At 36.9% G+C, this 19,741-nt stretch overlaps 1 protein-coding gene across 2 annotated transcripts; it reads right to left on the bottom strand.

Moving 5' to 3' along the window:
- Positions 1-10,088: 10,088 nt before the first annotated feature.
- LOC116055864 (cytochrome P450 2K1-like) lies at positions 10,089-17,118 on the bottom strand. Of its 2 annotated transcripts, XM_031307913.1 has the most exons (9): positions 16,815-17,118; positions 16,507-16,669; positions 16,261-16,410; positions 16,022-16,182; positions 15,593-15,772; positions 13,191-13,332; positions 11,889-12,070; positions 11,583-11,724; positions 10,089-10,524 (listed from the first exon to the last, which is right to left on the bottom strand). In XM_031307913.1, exons 1-9 carry the CDS (start codon positions 17,019-17,021, stop codon positions 10,313-10,315), a joined length of 1,539 nt encoding a protein of 512 aa, XP_031163773.1. In that variant the 5' UTR covers positions 17,022-17,118; the 3' UTR covers positions 10,089-10,312. The 2 variants fall into 2 exon arrangements, with proteins under 2 accessions (XP_031163773.1, XP_035850924.1); XM_035995031.1 differs by having other exon boundaries at positions 16,261-16,669.
- Positions 17,119-19,741: the final 2,623 nt, after the last annotated feature.

The raw sequence follows: 19,741 nt of genomic DNA, 5'->3' as shown, positions 1-19,741 counted from the left end.
ATTCTAAGCAGTCAAACTCGAGAGACAATAATAATGAAGGTGTTTTTTCCTGGTTCAGATAATGTATGATGTTAAACAGTCGTCTAGTATTATCAGATGAGTGACGACCTTTAATGAATCCAGTTTGATCTAAATTTATTAATTCTAATCTCTTCGATAACAGTTTTGTAATAATTTTATAGTCACAATTTAGCAAACTTATAGGCCTATATGAGGCACAACTTTGAGGGTCTTTACCTTCTTTCAATATGACAGAGATTCTAGCTGTTTTCATAGAAACAGCTAGAATGTTATGGCTAGTGAAGTCATTAACCAATAACATAAAAACTAATTTAAGTTGTGGCCAGAAAGTTTTATAAAATTCTCCAGAAAACCCATCCGGGCCTGGAGATTTATTTGCTGCTAGTGATTTAATTACAGAAAACACCTCTTCCTCAGACAAGTTTTTAATAATGGTTTGTTGATCTAAGACTGTAACCTGAGGTAGATCCAAACGTTCTAAAAAGGTTGTTGCCTCAGGGATTGAAATATTTTCTGATTTATATAAACCACTATAAAAATCAAAAGATTGTTTCTTAATTTCTAATGGCTCGTATGTTACTACATCTTCAGTTTTAATGGCCATTTTTGTTCTATTAGCTTGTTCCTTTTTCAAATAATATGCCAATAGTTTACCTGGTCTATTCCCAAATTCATGCATTTTTTGTTTCAAGTACATACTTTTTTGTTTAATATAGTTTGAGTGGTCTGAGTTGAAATTTGCTCTGGCTATAACTAATGTATTCCAATTTTCTTCAGATTGATCTTGCTTATGTAACGCTTCTCTAGATAATAATTCTTCCTTTAAACCATCAGTAATTCATTTTCTTCCTTTTTTTTTCTTTAAAGGACTACTATGGATAAATCAGTTAAATTAATTACATGGAATGTTAAAGGTATAGGACATCCTATCAAAAGGAAAAGAATACTTACAGCTCTCAAAAAAGAGAAATTGGAATACATTAGTTGGCATATTATTTGAAAAAGGAACAAGCTAATAGAACAAAAATGGCCATTAAAACTGAAGATGTAGTAACATACGAGCCATTAGAAATTAAGAAACAATCTTTTGATTTTTATAGTGGTTTATATAAATCAGAAAATATTTCAATCCCTGAGGCAACAACCTTTTTAGAACGTTTGGATCTACCTCAGGTTACAGTCTTAGATCAACAAACCATTATTAAAAACTTGTCTGAGGAAGAGGTGTTTTCTGTAATTAAATCACTAGCAGCAAATAAATCTCCAGGCCCGGATGGGTTTTCTGGAGAATTTTATAAAACTTTCTGGCCACAACTTAAATTAGTTTTTATGTTATTGGTTAATGACTTCACTAGCCATAACATTCTAGCTGTTTCTATGAAAACAGCTAGAATCTCTGTCATATTGAAAGAAGGTAAAGACCCTCAAAGTTGTGCCTCATATAGGCCTATAAGTTTGCTAAATTGTGACTATAAAATTATTACAAAACTGTTATCGAAGAGATTAGAATTAATAAATTTAGATCAAACTGGATTCATTAAAGGTCGTCACTCATCTGATAATACTAGACGACTGTTTAACATCATACATTATCTGAACCAGGAAAAAACACCTTCATTATTATTGTCTCTCGAGTTTGACTGCTTAGAATGGGATTTTCTTTTTTAGTACTAGATACATTTAAATTAGGCTACAATTTCATTGAATGGATTAAAGCATTATATGACTCTCCAAATGCAACTGTCTGTACTAATAATGTGGAATCTCCCCCAGTGCACTTAGGAAGAGGTACCAGGCAAGGCTGCCCTCTCTCCCCATTATTATTTGTTATTGCTTTAGAACCGTTTACTGAGATGATCAGAACTAATCCTATGATAAAGGGAGTGACCGCAGGCACACAACATCACCAAATTTCTCTCTATGCCGATGATACTTTATTATTTGTTACTGAACCTATGTCAACTTTGCGCCATGTTTTGGCAGATATTCAAACATTTTCTAAGACTTCAGGGTATAAGGTTAACTTACAAAAATCAATTGCTTGCCCTCTTAACATTCCAAATGTGGAAAATGTTAAGAAGGAATGCCCTGTCTCTTGGTCAGTATATGGCTTTAACTATCTTGGAGTACAAGTGGCACCCGCTTTGGACAGACTATTTAAGGGAAACTATAACCCTTTGCTGGAGGAATGCAAAAAGAAACTTCAGACTTGGTCTGCTCGCCCACTGTCTCTTATTGGGAAAATTAATGCCATTAAAAGGAGTATACTCCCTAAGTTTATTTATGCTTTTAGTATGTTGCCATGTTATATTCCCTAAGTTAATTAATAGATGTTTAACACAATGTATATGGAACAACAAGACCCCAAGGATTAAGCTGTCCACTTTAACAAAACCATGTTTAAAAGGGGGGTTAGGACTTCCAAATTTTTTATGGCACTACTGGGCTTGCCAAGTTAGACATATTATAAGTTGGAAGTTGGGAACTAGTTCTCTTTGGGTAGCATTGGAATCACTAATATGCTATCCGTTGGAGATCACAGCAACACTTTATGTTAACAAACTGCAGTCCCAGATGAATGTAGAGGGGTTTCCCCCCTTTACAAGCCACATTGAAAGCTTGGCAGGACTGTAATAGGTATCTGAGCACAGAAGGTCACATAAGCAAAAACTCTCCTATTGCATTTAACCCCGACTTTCTAGCTCTCTCTCAAACTGACTTTCGAAATTGGTCACTTCATGGTTTAAAAACTTTTTCAGATATGTTTGATGAAGGCTCTGAGTCCGTTAAATCCTTTACGGCTATATGTGCAGAATATAAATTCCTAGAACAGATTTTTTTTCTTCACATCATTGTATCTTTACATAAAAAGGGACAACTTAGACTCTATCCCACTGAGCTGGAACAATTTATTATCTCTGCAACTTCGCTTAAGTGTAAGATATCTCACTTGTATAGAATTTTGTCTGAAAGTTCCCAGAACTCTTTTTCTTCTTTGAGAACAAATTGGGAATTAGAGCTTAAAAAGAAGTTTAGTGAAAAAGAATGGCTAACTCTGTGTACGGAATTAAGGAAACTAATTATAAATTCCTGTATAAATACTATGTAACTCCAGTGAAGCTTAGTAAGTTTGATCATACAAACTCTTCTACGTGTAGGAAATGTGGAACTGAATTAGGAACATTCATGTATTTATTATGGTATTGTAAAGCTGTTTATTCCTTTTGGGAGAAGATTCACAAAGCTATTCAAGATATGTGTAACTGTACTTTTGAGTTATGTTATGATGTGGAAAATAAGTTTCCCTATACAAGAAAATGTGTGTTTACAATGTTTTCCTATTTTGCTAAAAAAATGTATACTTACTACATGGATTTCCCAATCAGGACCCACATTGGATCATTGGCTGGAACAGACAATGGACTTGTTGCCCATTGAACAAATTACAAGTAAACGGCATTCAAGACTGCAAGATTTCTTATCCACATGGTCCTTAGTACTGAATTATATAAAGACTATAAAATGATGAATTCACATTGAATAATGGATAACCCACAGACCGTGGTTGCGTAGGATTATTATTATTCATATAAATATTTGTCTTTGTTTTGTGTGGTTGTGTTGTGGAGTATGTCTTGTATGTTTAGTTTTGTGTGTGTGTGTGTGTGTGTGTGTGTGTGTGTGTGTATGTGTATTTGTGTGTGTGTGTGTTTGTGTGTGTGTGTGTTTGTGTGTGTGTGTGTGTATGTGCACAGCAGAGCAGAGGTTAGCCTAGAGGCCCCTTGCTATGGCTCGCAGTTCGTTTTCATGCAGTATATATGATATGATACTATTTCTAAAAGATAATAAGATAAAGCTGGTTAAAACGTAGTTGTTACGCATTAATGTCAAGTTGTACATAGCATAAAGGTGTTTAGGTAAGACTGACCTGACTACTCAGTATAGGAGAGAGATAATCATTGCAGTAATTTGTATTATACATCCTTGCAACTAACTAATGTTGCATAATTAACTGTTAATTTGTTTCTTGTATTAAGTACTTAAGACTAAAAAATGGGACTAGGAAACAGAAAAACAGAAAATAAAACACCATACGTGTATGTATGTAGAGTAGAGGTTGACCTTTGACCTTAGTTGCGGCAACTGTTACCTATAGGCGTCATCCTCTGGCTCGCATGACAGCAGCTCGTTTCATACAGCAGAACTGATGCTTATGAATCTGGACCTGTTAAGAATGCAAACCACCATCTACACTTGTGTAAAATAAACAGTGAAAGTTAAAGCTAGACAACCCGTCCGCTGGCTCTATATCACTCTGCCAGCATGTCACAGAAGGGAAAGTTACCTGTTGCATTGTGCATTCCATCAACAACTGGTAGGTAATTTTATCGAATGTCAGTCAACTTAAGCTACCCAGGTCTGAATTATATATCACTAAAACTAGAATCAGCAGTTTGTCTCATAACTATTTGGACATTTCACATAAAGTAGTAGTATGGGGCTTTTATTTAAAGTTACATTAATGTCAAGTTGTACAAAGCATAAAGGTGTTCAGGTAAAGACTGACCTGACTACTCAATATAGGAGAGAGATAATCATTGCAGTAATTTGTATTATACATCCTTGCAACTAACTGATGTTGCATGATTAACTGTTCATTTGTTTCTTGTATTAAGTACTTAAGACTAAAAAATGGGTCAAGGAAACAGAAAAACAGAAAATAAAACAACTGTGTGTGTGTGTGTGTGTGTGTGTGTGTGTGTGTATGTGTGTGTAAGCGCTGCAGAGCAGAGGTCGACCTTTGACCTTAGCTGACTACTGCAAGCTAGAGGCCCTTGCTCTGTCAAAGGGAGAAACTAGTCTACTCCAAGAGAGATCTTCCAACATTGATAGATGTTGTAGATATAAAAAAAGACAGAACATTGTATAACAATAATAGAAATACAAAGTCGAACAATATCACATTTGGATATACGAATTCGTAAATAAAATAGCATTTCGCTTAGAGGGCCTAGCTTCCTATATCTTTTTCTTTTTTAACTATCTCTTATAGTTTTCTCAAATACTCTCTTTTCTAGTAAATAACAAGAACCTTGTTTGAGTCAGAGTTTTGATGTAATCATAGTTGCCGTTCCAACACCCTTCAGGGTCTTTTCAGTGATACTTTTACAGGATAAAAATTGTGGTCTTAAATTCTTAGTTTCTGCTCTTAAGTGATATATCATTTGTCGGTCATTCTCTGAACAGGCCATCAAATATTAAGACAAAGTTGTCAGTTGCATATTGCGTTGTATAATTAATTATTATTATAACTAATTGAGCTCAGGTTGAGACCAGAGTAAAATGCAAGGTAGTACTACTTACTTTTAATGTTGGTGTTTTACAAAGAAACAATTTTGGGTCAGGGTGCAAAGTTGAATCTCATCTTACATTTTTTTTCTTTTCTTTTTTAACACTGATCACATAAGGTTTAAAAATGTTTGTATATTTAATGTAATTAGCTAAACTACTTGCTGCTATGTTATCTTTTTTAAATTGGCATCTTTCACCACATTAAACACAAACAATCTTTTAAGCGAACGTGGTTATGCTAGTTACATTAAAATGATATAAAATCAGTTTTGTATTCATGAATTCAAATTCATGTTGAACATACCATATCTTGTCTGTGAGACTTACATTTTGGGGACGTGTTAATTCTGAATTGGGAAATTACCACGCAATGTCGCTAAAACATAAATGCATCTGGTGAAGTCATATAACTTCAAGGTAGTACTACTTACTTTTAACGTTGGCATTTTACAAAGAAACAAATTGGGTTCAGGGTGCAAAGTTGAATCTTATCTTACATTTTTTACAGCTATTATAAGCATTGTGTACATCAAGGAGAATAAAATATAATTTTAACAGCTGTATCAATACAAAAATGTCACAAGCACATATATTTTAACGTTTGTATATTTAATATAATTAGCTTAACTATTTGCTGCTACGTTATCTTTTTTTAAATTGACATCTTTCACCACATTAAACACAACCAATCTTTTAAGTCAATGTCAATGTTTGTCATTGTGAATTGTCATTGTCAATCACTACAAATCTGTTTTGCTAGTTACATTAAAATGATACAAAATAAGTTTTGTATTCACAAATTAAAATTCATATGCATGTGTGGGCGAACATTAGTGGTTCACATGCACAAGCGGCAACATGACAACATGTACTGACAACATGAACTGTGTCTGTTTGTGTGTGTGTGTGTGTGTGTGTGTGTGTGTGTGTGTGTTTCATGTGTGTGTGTGTGTGTGTGTGTGTGTGTGTGTGTGTGTGTGTGTATGTGTGTGTTTCATGTGTGTGTGTGTGTGTGTGTGTGTGTGTGTGTGTGTGTGTGTTTCATGTGTATAATGGTACACAAGCACAAGAAAGTTGTAGGAGTGTGTGTATGGATGAATATTATACACTGTAAACCCCAATCCATCCATGACACAAAATTTTAATGTTACGTCCACACAAATGGTCAGGATTGTCAAAACAACATAAAAACTTTATGTTCATTTGACACAAAAAATCATCCCATGTGAGGTTGACATAATTTTTTTATGTTAAGTCAACAATTTTTGACTTTTGAGTTCATTCTACTTAAATGTATAACGTCAACATCACATAATTAGTTCAAGGCCAATTAACAACACATATACTGTGCACTTAGCATATCTTTTTATAGTTAAGTAAACCTAAAAAATAGTTGTCAAAATATGTACTCAATGTTTTTATGTTCATATGACAAGCGGTCACTTTCATGTTCAACAAAATGAAAATAGTGTGTTCACTTAACACAACAAAAACACATAATTACAACATAAGTTCCAGAGTTATGCTGAACACAAATATTTTGTGCTGTTTTACCATAAAACTGCCACAATGTTTTGTGTTTTTACCAACGTATTATGTTTTAGTACACATAATTAAGTTTTAACTAGTCAAAGCAACGTTAAATTTAAAGGTTGAGAACAACTTCCATTTCTTTGTTTGTCTAATTTAAAATGTTTGAATAGAAAGGATACATACAATTTGTGTTATGTTTGATTTGATCGTACTGCAGTCAGATGCAATTGGTTCATTGGCTGGTCAATTCCCATGATGCAAGGTAAATAGAGTTGTGTTAAAATTTGCTGAAAAGTTTGCAGTTTGTTCGAAATACAAATGTAACTTTATGAATTCCGTTTATTAAACGTGTCTGCTTAGAATTTTTGTTGCCTGGTAATTGTCATTGTTGTGCTGATTTACATTTGTAACCATGAGTTAAGTGACTGTTACGTTTGATAAGAGCTGGAGTATTGCAGCATTAGACTTTGAGCAGTAATAGGCTTCTTTCAGCCATTAAGCTGCTGTGTGTCACTTCACTAGTGGTCTTTTTGTGTAAAGTGATGCAAGATCAGCGGCTTTAGAGGGGCCCCTATTTTGCATGGGGCCCTTGGGCGGCCACACCCAAACACTCATGCTATTTCCGCTATAGATGTGGTTATGTTGTTTTAACTGTTTAATTGTTGTTTGTACATAAAATTAACAAGTTATGACACATCACTTTTTGTGTTTAATAAACATATAAATACTCATTAAGTAACCTGATCATTCTATGTTAATATAACGTAGAATAATATGTTAAGAAAACACTAATTATTTTTGTTGCATGACTAAAAAAATTATGTTAAACTGACATAAATTTCCTTTCAGATAACACTCATGTGACACTTTTATTTTATGTTTAGTGTACTCAAAACTTTAATGTTACCATACTGTACTAAATTAAAAGTTTTGAGTGCAAGCCGTTTCCAAATTTTTTTTAGGTTGAGTTAGCGAATTCGGATTTACAGTGTACTCTTTCCCATTAATTTCCTACATTTTGACCGTAAACAAAAAAAGTGTGACTAAGTTGAATAAATCACTCAAAATTCAAAGAAAGTAGTCACAATGAATGTTATGTGTTCAAATGCCATGTGTGATTTTGTGTGATCTGATGAAAAATACCATATTTATGGTACAGGGAATGTTGATCTTTTTTTTTTTTTTTTTGGACTTCTCACTGGTTAGCTCATTTGAACTGAAAACGCAATTTCCGGTAGAGTGTTCGGGCATGGGAAAAATAGGTATGGAGGGAAAAGGGGAGTGAACACAGATCCCCGGGCCAGAACGAAGCAGGCACAGCCAGATGAGTACGGAGCAGCGGAGGACGCAGGAGGGCAGAGGACAGTGTGAGTCAGACATACCAACCAGAGCTAAGCATGCACAGACATATGATCAACATTTTTTACAAAATGTAACTCCTGTGTGTGTGTGTGTGTGTGTGTGTGTGTGTGTGGAGATGCATTGACCTTTGGGGCTTAGGCCCATTCACGCTTATTAGAGCTACTTCCTTAGCCTGTTGTAAGAGGAGCCCTTGCGTTTTTGAACATTCCTTTTTTACAACCCAGTCTTACACACTCTCTGGGCTCACAGTTATATGTATAACTGCTTCAAATAGTGTAAAGATACTTCATTCTTGCTCATTGGTTCATCTGAAAACGCAATTTCCTGTCTTGATGCATTAATACGCAGCTTCCGGTCTCCTCCCTGGTAATATCCGGTCTAAGGCACGCCCTCTTTCTGGAAAGTTCCGGAAGAATCGCGTCAGAAACATCTGGCAGATGTAAATCACATTTTTGACAGCTCGTGACCTCTTGACCTGCCGGTCATCAATCAATCTGCATTCCAAGTTGACAGAAGCCCCTGCCTATTACTCTCTCTCCTGCATATGCGTCAACAATAGTCTCAGGTGAGAGCCAGAGCCCTGAAAAAATATTTTTTTTACTAAAGCAGTAGGCCTAGGCTCTATGAAATCAGATGTATTACTACCACAATCCAGTTGTTTTGTGTTATTTAAAATATTTATAAAATATCTGGTCCTGCCATGAAACAATGCAATTACCTGCTTCAGCCGCCAGGGGGGCAGTGCTCCCCCTGGTGGAGTTTTTCATAATATGCCCCTTTAAGTAAGACAGCAGAATTTTGTGAAATTTGGAAACAAAGGATGAAACACATTTGCAAACTCAAAATGCATCTAAAACAACAAGTTGTCCTAACCATTCCACTACATATGTCATTTTATTCCTACCCTCTAAAAACGACCCATCGGAGCATTTCATGAATTGGTGTCCCTAGCTGTGGCAGGAAATAGGACCCACAGGAGCTTTTTCTGTCCTCGTATCTAAACGTTACGGTTGCAGTTTTAAAATACATCACTACTATTGTGAAACAGTCATTATTTTGTTAGGTTTAAGCACAAAAACTACTTAGTTAAGTTTAGAAAAAGATTGTGGTTTTGGTTCAAATCCATACATTTGTTAATAGTAGACTTTGTGTTATTCACAACAAAGCTTCGTAAATGCAAGCACATTGTCAGTGCGTTCGGACTCAAGGTTGTTTATTGTCACAGATTCACAATAAAGAAAGGCGCAGCCAAAGCCAGAAGCAATGATGACGTATACCTGTGCTTTGCCTCTGTGGCTGCAAAATGTTCAGCACCTTGCCTTGTGGTTTTGCCTCTGATCATAGGCAGCTTGAGGGCCATGGCAGCCTTTGGAAGAAGATGAAGGGCTCCATACTGGCCAGACTATCTCCGAGATAAGTTCTACTTGACATGTCATTATCACCTTGGTTAAATGTTAAAAATGTATTTTTTGGGTGAATATTTAACCAAAACCACATTCTTTCCCTTAAAGTTAAAGTCCTTTGTGTTGCATACCCATTAACCCCAACCCCCTTCTTACGACTTTTTTTTGTGGTAAAGATAAAATGTCAGAAACACTAACAGTTGACATTATGGACACAGCAACTATGTTTCTTTAGAGACACATTTATCAAAAAACATGTCAGAACATAGTCTACATTTCATTTCTAGTAGATTGGCAACAAAACGATTTGCAGCTTTGAGTTTGAAGCAGTTGGGAAGGGTGAACACCTCCAAGATTAATGCTGAGGTACTCTGTTAGAGAACTTTAGGCTGACAGAGAGTTACTGCCACAAAATGCATTCATTCATTGTTTATTGTGTACATCAAAATGTTAAGTCACATTACAAGACAGCTTTTTTTGTAATAGTTGTTAGATGCTTGTGTTCTGCTGGCATACACAGTAAGCAGCTAATGAAGAACGTCCAATGCTGGGACATGAGTGCTTCTAAAGCAAACTATCAACAACCATTTTCTTAATTACATCACTGGTGTTGAACATTTTCATTACTTTTAAACTACTTTTTAAATTCTCAAGCCCTCCTCTTCCTCATGTACAGGAGCAGCACACAATTTGTGAGGTAAGGGGTCGAGGGTGAAGCCCACATGTGGAGTCAGATCCAGTTCATCCTCTGAAACTCCAGGAGGAGGAGTGAAGCGAAAGTGCTGCAGGAGTGTGGTGAAGAAGATGAAGAGCTCCATCCTGGCCAAACTCTCTCCAGGACAAGCTCTATGACCTGCAAGAGAGTGCGAAGGAAAAGCTTCCTGTAATCTGCCAGTAAAGAAGTAATTAACAAGAAGTGATGCCTCTTGATTGTCTTTTGTGTAGACCCCAGGAAAAATTGTCAGCCAAAGCAGCATTAAGAAAACAGTCCCACGCAGGGCTCTACTGTGTAGATAGGTGTGGCAAATCGAGCCTACTGGGATTTTAGGAATAATGGGGATCCTAAATAAAGAATAATGGCATAGACAGACATGCGCAAAATTAACCAGTGATTAATCAGTGATTACCCGCCTCCCATTGTCTTCCATTCTATGCTAGCGAAGGATTTTTATTCGCATCCAGTTTTTAAGCGAATCCAAGATAAATTTAAGTAAACTTAACGAGCGAAATCGCAGCCTATAGCAAAGCAATGTCTGTGGTTGATCGGGTTGAACCCGACTGACTTGTAGTTTTTTTAGGAAAGCAGAGATGGAAGAGGCATTTCAATCAGGAGAGACTTCGTTACAGATATGCAAACAATTATTAGTAAGTTATTACAAAGTAAGTACATACATAAACTTTGGAGATTAGACTCCATCGTAAAAGGGATATCTATACATTTCTAAGGTTTAGGAAAACCAAACGTATCCCCCAATGGAATCTAGACACTGGTGGTGGTGATAAAAAACCCGTAGACCGTATGAAAAACCAAATAACGAGCCGTCAGCCGGGAGAAGACCGAGAACACCGTGGTCGAAAATGCCTGGAGGTAGAAGGGGAGGAGGCGGGTCACACTCTTGTCTGAAAATACAACTGACAGAAGCAGGAGAGAACCGATTTAAAACATGGTAGTCATGCTGTGATTGGCTTGAACATACGTGCCCAATTCTGATTGGTTTACAGAAATGTAACACCCACCAACCAGCTGATCAGTTAAAGAGAAGAGAGATAATGTAATTGAAGTCTACCTGACAGAATTTACGCTGAGCTACATTTCTTGTTGCTGTGCCTAACCAGCAGTTATCGCATTGACTCGTGATGGTCCCTCGCCTGCATTCACGTATGTGTGACCCTGGTCTAAAGCTCACCAACCTGCAGAAAAAGGCATGAAGGCTTCTCGCTTCACAAACTTCCCGTCTTTGTCCAGGAAGTGAGCAGGATAAAAGCTGTGTGGCCTCTCCCACTCACTCTCATCATACAGGACAGATGTCAAGAGAGGAGTTACTGCGGTCCCCTGTGGACAATACCGGAATTTAAATGATTTTCTAAATGATAGGTGATAGTATTTTTTAAAAAGTCCTTAAAGTGTCTCATACCCAGAAAATACTTTCTACATTTAACAAATGTCACATTGAAAATGACTATGGAGGGCATATTATGTGTTTTATTCAGTCTGACCTTCTTAATGACGTAACCCTGAAAGGTGACATCTTGGGTAGTTTTGTGAGGAATTGACACGACGATGGTGGCCAGTCTCTGTGTCTCATGGATGACAGCGTTGGTGAAGTGCAGGTTCTTCCTGTCCTCGACCTGCACTTGACGACTTCCTATCTCCCTGCTCACCTCTTCCTGGACCTGGTCTGGGAGATGAAAAGCTTTTGTTTTAATGAAAACAATTTACTCACATAGTTTGAGTTGGACTGCATGTTTTTCTGTGAAAGCTCTTTACCTTGTATTTTTAGATACTTGGCAATAAGCAGAAGTTAGCATTATCGGTAACACTTTACTGGAAGGTATCTACATAAGAGTGACATGACACTGTCATGGACACATGACACTGTCATGACACATGAACCCTAACTCTAACTCTAAGAGTCATCTACAATGTTATAATGTCAGATGTTCATGTTAAACATGGCCACATAATGAGGTAAACGTATTTTAGACAAATCCCCCGTGAGCTAAAACGTTCTGAATGCTCCGGTTTCAACAGTTTTTTTTATACTGTATGCCGGCCTTCTATGATTGGTCATCTGCTCCAGCCAGGCAGGACTGGGGTGGGTTTTTTAAGCAACTGCGGTGTTAACATTGTTGTAGCTACATGCCAGTGGCAGTAAAAATGTCATCTTGGCTGCCAATGTTGTTAAATTCTCCCCAGTTCCGGGTCACATTACTCCTGAAACATTTTCGGTTGTGTAGTATTTGGTTTAAAAGCCTTTGACTGTAGAAAGTGCTGCTATACTCAATTAGGGTCTACAGCTAACTATAGTAGCTATATGCTAACTGCAGTAAAATATGTCATCATCTGCAATGAGCAGTATGTTGACAGTATGAAGTCCTTTCGGCAGAATTGTTCCTTACCTTTGGATGTTTGTTTTCTTTCAGTTTTGCTTGAGTCGACAGAAACATTGCTGTGAGTTCTCACACTTTGAGCTCAATCGGCGATTACCCAGATTTTGTTACTAGGGAGCTGGCTGGGTACAGACCGTTTGGTGTCCAGTCCAACGGATTCAGACATTTGGGATTTCACATACAGCTCAGATGGGTAATGTCTAGGTAATTTCAGGTTTGCATGTGTGAAAGGGGCTTCATAGTGGGGCAGTTTAGTGTAACAATTGTGCATTTTGCGATAAAAGCAAAAATCTCAGGCAGGAAAAACCCTGGTCTTGTTAGTATGATGGTGATTTGTGTTGATAAAGTGCAATAGCTTGGCCTGAATGTTTAATGTAAGCAGTGCACATCTACAGTATAACTCCTTACCCTGTATTTTTGGATACTTGGCCATGAGCAGAAGTCCCCATCTCAGTGTAATTGCAGATGCGTCAGTGCCAGCAGAAAACAGATTCTGAACTGTTATCATGAGGTTTTCATCGTGGAAATGACTGTTGGTAATCCCAGATTTCTGCAGGGAAAGATTCATCAGCACATTTATTCAAACAAATGTTGAACTTTAATACTTTTTGTTTTTGATCTTCTGGTCCTGACTCAGTAAAGAAGCTCTTGGAAGAATATCCTGGAAGTTGGCCATTTGTAATTAATTGTGCATTTTTCGTCATTTCAAGATGTCGTACTTTAAAAACTATTTAGAAATGTAATCTGACTGATTAAAAGTTATTAAAAGGGTGAGTTTTCATCAAACAATGCGAGTTTGGCAGCCATTTTGACAGTTTATCCATTAACACAATTTCCGCCATTAACAAGATATCCTGGCAATCCAGGTTTTCAATGTTATATGTTTGGGGCGCTGTTGCGGTTCTTGGTAAATAGTACAGCACTGTCGGGTCCAAAAAAACGTGAAGAAGACGATCCACCCTAAACCAAAAAAAGAGCATTTAGTGTTGCTATCCAGAGTCGCAAAAAACGTGGAAAAATGCCAGCGCCAACGATGAAGTACACAATTGTGTAAGCCTTGGAGTTGTTGATAGATTCAGACTCAGATAATTAATTTTCGATCAACATTCTGATCTTGAAGAAGTAGTTAATGAGTCAGGTGGGTCGGATTAGGATCACACAGGTGAGGGAAACACCGGTGTTGACGCTGAAGTTACAAATCCACATTGCGGACATACCAGAGGTAACGTAGACAGGTGGACTTCAACAAAGAAACTGTCAGACGAAGGGAATCGTACTACTGCAAAGGTTGTGGTTTGCATGGTTAAAAACAGAATAATTCATTGATATCTGGCTGAATGTAAGACTTCTGCTAACTTGGAACAAGCAGAACAATATGTTAATATGTAAAGTTTGTAAGAAAGCCATTGCTACGGGAGAAAAGTTGTGGTGTGCCCTAACATTTTATAGAATATTAGACTAGTATTTAAACAGAATTAAAAAAATGATATATAATTTTTTCCTTTCTTTCTTTGAAGCAAGACATGTACTTGTAAATGTATACAAATGCCTGTATTTACTGGCATATTTTTGCTTATTGCATTTGTTTTCTTACTTAGAAATGTGGCTGCTAAAGAACACGACACAGCTGGATGCTGTATACATTCAGCACAACATTTCCACAGATTCCCACTAGCCCTCATCTTCATAAAACAAAATATCAATTAAGTACATTTCTTGCTTCAAAGAAAGAAAGAAAAAATGATATATCTTTCTTTGTTTTATTCTATTTAAATACTAGTGTAATATTCCCCAAAATGTTAGGGCACACCACAACTTTAAGTTTATTTATTTCAAAAAGGGACAGTGTATATTAAAGAACATTTCGAAATTTAAATATACAGGATTATAGCCAAAGGCAAATTTCCATCCTTAGTCCCTGACAGGTTGATGGTCCCTATAAGTTAAGTTAAATAAATAAAACAAAGAGTAAAACATCACAATAAAAAATTACATAAATTACAGATCAACAACAGAGGACAAATTACAGATTATCCCAGCTAATGACAACAGGTTTGATTTTGCTGTAGCCATTTTTTAAACTGTTTGGGAAATGAGGTGAGAGTTGATAATGCACGTATTGTGCTTGGTATAGAGTTCCAGGTATTGGTTGCTCTAAAGGAAAAAATAGCCTGGCCAAATGCAATTCTCCTAAAGGGAACAGTGCAGTTACCTCTGGAGCCTGCTCTGGTTGAGCTGTTTGAGTTCTTTTTTATATATTCCTGTAAAGGAGGTGGAGCTAGACCATGAAGGATTATAAAACCTAATATAGAGTCAATGTATGTCACAGTGTTCTCCCAATCTAGCAGTTCAAGTTTCTTTAAAATCTGACAGTGATGGTACATTTAAAATGTTCTATCTAAAACTTTTATAGCTTGTTTATATGTTGTCTCTAAGGACTTTAGAGTTGTCTTACATGGTGAGGCTCAACTAATTATGCAATAGGTCATGTGAGACATGATCATTGCATCAAAGTATAGCTTAGCCGATTCAAAATTTAGATTATTTCTAATATATCTCAAATTGGACAAGTTACATTTCATTTTGTTCACAGTTCTTTTTATAAGTAACCTTCTAAAGTGAGTAAAGTGCTACTTTTCTCCCGTAACAACATATTACATTTACATATTAACATATTGTTCTGCTTGTTCCAAGTTGGCAGAAGTCTTACATTCAGCCAGATATCAATGAATTATTCTGTTTTTAACCATGCAAACCACAACCTTTGCAGTAGTACGATGCCCTTCGTCTGACAGATATGTTTTTCTAACCTCCAACTTTTGCTTTCGGACCAGAAAGGCGTCCACAAAGCCTCTGCACATCTGTGGATTGAGGGTCTCTTTCAAACGACTGAACAGCTGTAAGTTCTGTCTTATACTGGCAGCACCCAATCTGAGGAAGGACTTCCTGTTAGCAATCCATTTGCAGAACCGTGGGAACATGTTGTACACCTGTCAAAATATAGATATATCCTATATGTATAATTTTTCATAATTCAATTTAACATACATTATAGAGACATTCCACAATAACGACCCATATTCAAGTTTTATTTTAGTTGACTATATCGTCGTATGGATTAGAGGACTTGTTGACATTTTATTAGGCAACAGAAAAATTTAACAATTTCTTCATTCCAGGTGCAATAGTTATTTATATCACTATACTGAAATTAGAAGTTTCACAAAAATATAATATACCTGTATTGAAGTGGAACCCAAAAGATGAACACGTGCGCTAATGCAATCTACCAGGGATGTAAACTCTGGATCATCATATTCAAATCTGCTGCCATAAACCATGGAGCAGATAATATTACAGACTGCATATTTTATTGGTTGGGTCGTATCAAAAGCTTCTCCTGTGACAAGGGAAACAGGAAAAAAAGTTAAATCCTTGCTCACGTAATTGGTTATAATACTAAGGTATTTAGACTGACCTTTGAATTTCTTGAGCACTCCAATGAGGTGGTCACATTCCTCAATGATTTTGTCCTCACTCGCCTTCCTGCCCATCCCAAAGTCTCTCAGGTTAGTCAAAGCAAAGTGCTTCATCTCTTTCCACGAATCACCATTGGACCATAAAATGCCTGAGTGGTTCAACAAAATATGTTTAATACACAACTGAAGGCTGAACAAAATAAGACAATGTTTAAGGAAAATATATTTTTCTTTTCTTTCCTTACCATGTCCTCTATTATATTCATGCATAATTGGCATTGGATCTCTTTCTCCAAACTCTTCAGCGTGATTGACAAGTGCCTCCTTCACAGTCTTGTACCCAGCCAGAACCACCACTTTCTTTGGTCCCAAATAGACAGTGAACACTGATCCATATTTTTTGGAAAGCTAAGAACAGCAGCATAATGTCACGACACGTTCGGATATAAGACACACACAGGAGAAAGAAAACAGAAGGAGAGACCTACCGGAGGAGCAGAAACAACAAACTACTTGACAATAAAGCTAAGCTACTCTTACAGCACTTTCTCACCTTCAGTAATGTGAGGTGGGGTCTCTTGAGGTCAAGCTGCAGCAGATTCCCAAAGAGGGGAAGCGGTTTTGGTCCTGGAGGTTCCTTCCTGTCCTCCTTGGAGCTGAAGCTGGAGGAGAAGACAAGGTAGAAGAGTAGCAGGACCACCAGACCCCCCAACAGGGAGATAGAGCTGGTGGACTGGAGAAACAGATCTAATATCCCCATGACTTCCAAAAAGTGTCCTGAATTTGATACTGCACTGACAAAATAGGTGTCCTTCTGGAGCTTTTAACTTTGGAACATAGGCGGAGTTTGACATTCGAGCCAGGGGGGACAAACAAAAAAAAAGAAAAACTCATTGTAGAAACTGAGACCTGGCCTACCACTTGGGGAACACAGCACGAGCACATATGGATAAAACAAACATGCTAAATAAACATATATGTTTATTTTTAAAGAAGATTTTAAATTACATTCTAACAATTTAACAATTCGCCCTTATGAAATCCAATCGCGGCACGGCTGTCTTGGAACCCAATAGACAGATGTGGCGGAATGCCCCGACACTTAAATTCAACTAAAATGTAACAGTGAACAATCAGTGTTGGACCTCCAGTCTGTTGAGATGTCTCTCCAAACGCAGAAACCAAGCGCAGTCACACCATAAACCGTTAAGATACGTTAAGAAATAAGATCCATATTTTGCCGTAATCCAATGACACGGAAAAAAGTAATCCACAGCGATCAGTAGATCCACGCCGTTTAAACAATGCGGAATAAACGTATAAAAGTCCAAATCTACACAAAACGCGCAATCAATTAGTAAGCTGACAGCAAATTTATATAGGCTACATGGCATTTAGGCAACCTTTATTGCAACATTGGCATGGTAAGATGTCCAGACTAGTGCAACATTCATTTTCATTTTTTGCGTCCTGCATATGCGTCAACAATAGTCTCAGGTGAGAGCCAGAGCCCTGAAAAAATATTTTTTTTACTAAAGCAGTAGGCCTAGGCTATATGAAATCAGATGTATTACCTACCACAATTGTTGAAGTTAAAAAAAGTTAAAACATTGGTGATGTTTTAGAGCAATATACTTTTAGGTCAAAAATGTAACTTATTTAATGTAAACTGCTGTGAGAGTGAGTGACACTGAAACTGAGCTGAAAATGATTGTTTCAATGCTGATTAAGCCTAATCAGCATTCGACTGCCTCACCCCAACCCTAGCTTCTAAAGAATTGAATAAGTCATGTCTGTTATTTAGCATAAAGGTAGAAGCTTAAGGAGACCTATTGTTTAATCAACTTTGAGAGCCATCCCCTGTTGGGCCAGACAAAGAATGAGTATTCCTGTAGTTTGGAAACAATTGACACTGACTTGGTAAGATCCTGTGGCCGGGTGTGGCCACAAGACACATGGATTAGGAACACCTTTTCCTTTGAAGACATCTGACCAATACGGAGGGATTTAATTTGAGGAACCACCCTCAGCTCCTTAGGATAAATTTGGAAACTTCACAATGGTTAAGGACTGTTTGAATGTGTCTCCCAAAGGGGAGGCATGTTTGGCAGTCCACTGCTGGCTGTGTTTTATTGATGTATTGTTTTGTCATGTCACAAGACTGTTTTTATGTGACTCCATCAGGGAGAAACGTAGATCAGTCCACTGTCAGCTGCAGTGTAACATTTGCTTTTTGTCTTATCATTTTCATCATGTTGTTCATTAAACCTTTTGCTTAAATCTTCATTTGGACCAAAGCCTCTTCTTCTTCAGACATTCTGAAACACGTAAATTTCTCAACACAATTCAGTTGTTTTGTGTTATTTAAAATATTTATAAAATATCTGGTCATGCCATGAAACAATGCAATTACCCGCTTCAGCCCCCAGAGGGGGCAGTGCTTCCCCCCCCCCCCCCGCAAACTCCGCGTATGCTTTGGAAGTGTTTGAGTAAAGAGGGACCTCTTTTAATGCTTCAAGTGGAGAATGGGTACACCCCAAGGCAGGGACAAACTATTTTTTTTTTTTTTTTTATTTGGTACCGATTTAGAGAATATTGTTTTAGTTGTTTCATTATGTTTTAATGTCTTACCATAAAGGAGGATTTGATGTTTTGCTTGCTGTTGTCTCAATTGCACGATTATTACAGTGTTTGAAAGAACTTCTTAAGAACCTACAGTAACATAAAGAATTACCAAAACCCCCTCTACTTTTCTCCCCTGCCTATCTCCATAGGACCGTTCACTGACAACTATAAGGTTTATTCTAAGACTGCTGATAATTACTGTTGTGGATGGATCAGTAATCTGAAAACATGAAATGTGGAACTGAAAACAAATATAAAAGTGAAAAATGAAAATTTATAATTTATTCAAAATAATTCCAGAATTTAATCAAAATTTTATTCAAACTGAAAGAAAAATTGGTACACTTATTTTTAGTTTGAATACATGGTTTTATTTTTTCAAGTTTTAGACCAAAACTTAAATTTTCAATTTCAAGCTTTAGTTTTTCAACTATATATATATATATATATTTCAAATTAACAAAACATTTGGCCCTGATTTAGCTCCATATGGGTGGAGATACTCAGATGGTGGCCGATGTATTGTAAAGAGTCTGCATGTGTGATATATGAAGGGGACTCAAATCTGAATGCTTTGTTAAATCCCATGTTTTCTGATGGAGGCAGACCACAAACAACTGACTGGGTCATCTTATTTCACAGTTTGTGGGTCAGTAGGCACTCCAGATACCCAAATGTTTGTGAACAAGCACTGAAAAAGTGAGTTTTTCATAATATGCCCCTTTAAGTAAGACAGCAGAATTTTGTGAAATTTGGAAACAAAGGATGAAACACATTTGCAAACTCAAAATGCATCTAAAACAACAAATTCTCCTAACCATTCCACTACATATGTCGTTTTATTCCTACCCTCTA

This window comes from Sander lucioperca, chromosome 19 (genome assembly GCF_008315115.2).
Source record: "Sander lucioperca isolate FBNREF2018 chromosome 19, SLUC_FBN_1.2, whole genome shotgun sequence".
NCBI classification, from domain to species: domain Eukaryota; kingdom Metazoa; phylum Chordata; class Actinopteri; order Perciformes; family Percidae; genus Sander; species Sander lucioperca.
Note: the sequence above shows the minus strand (reverse complement) of the source record. Positions and strands in the feature narration are given on the sequence as shown.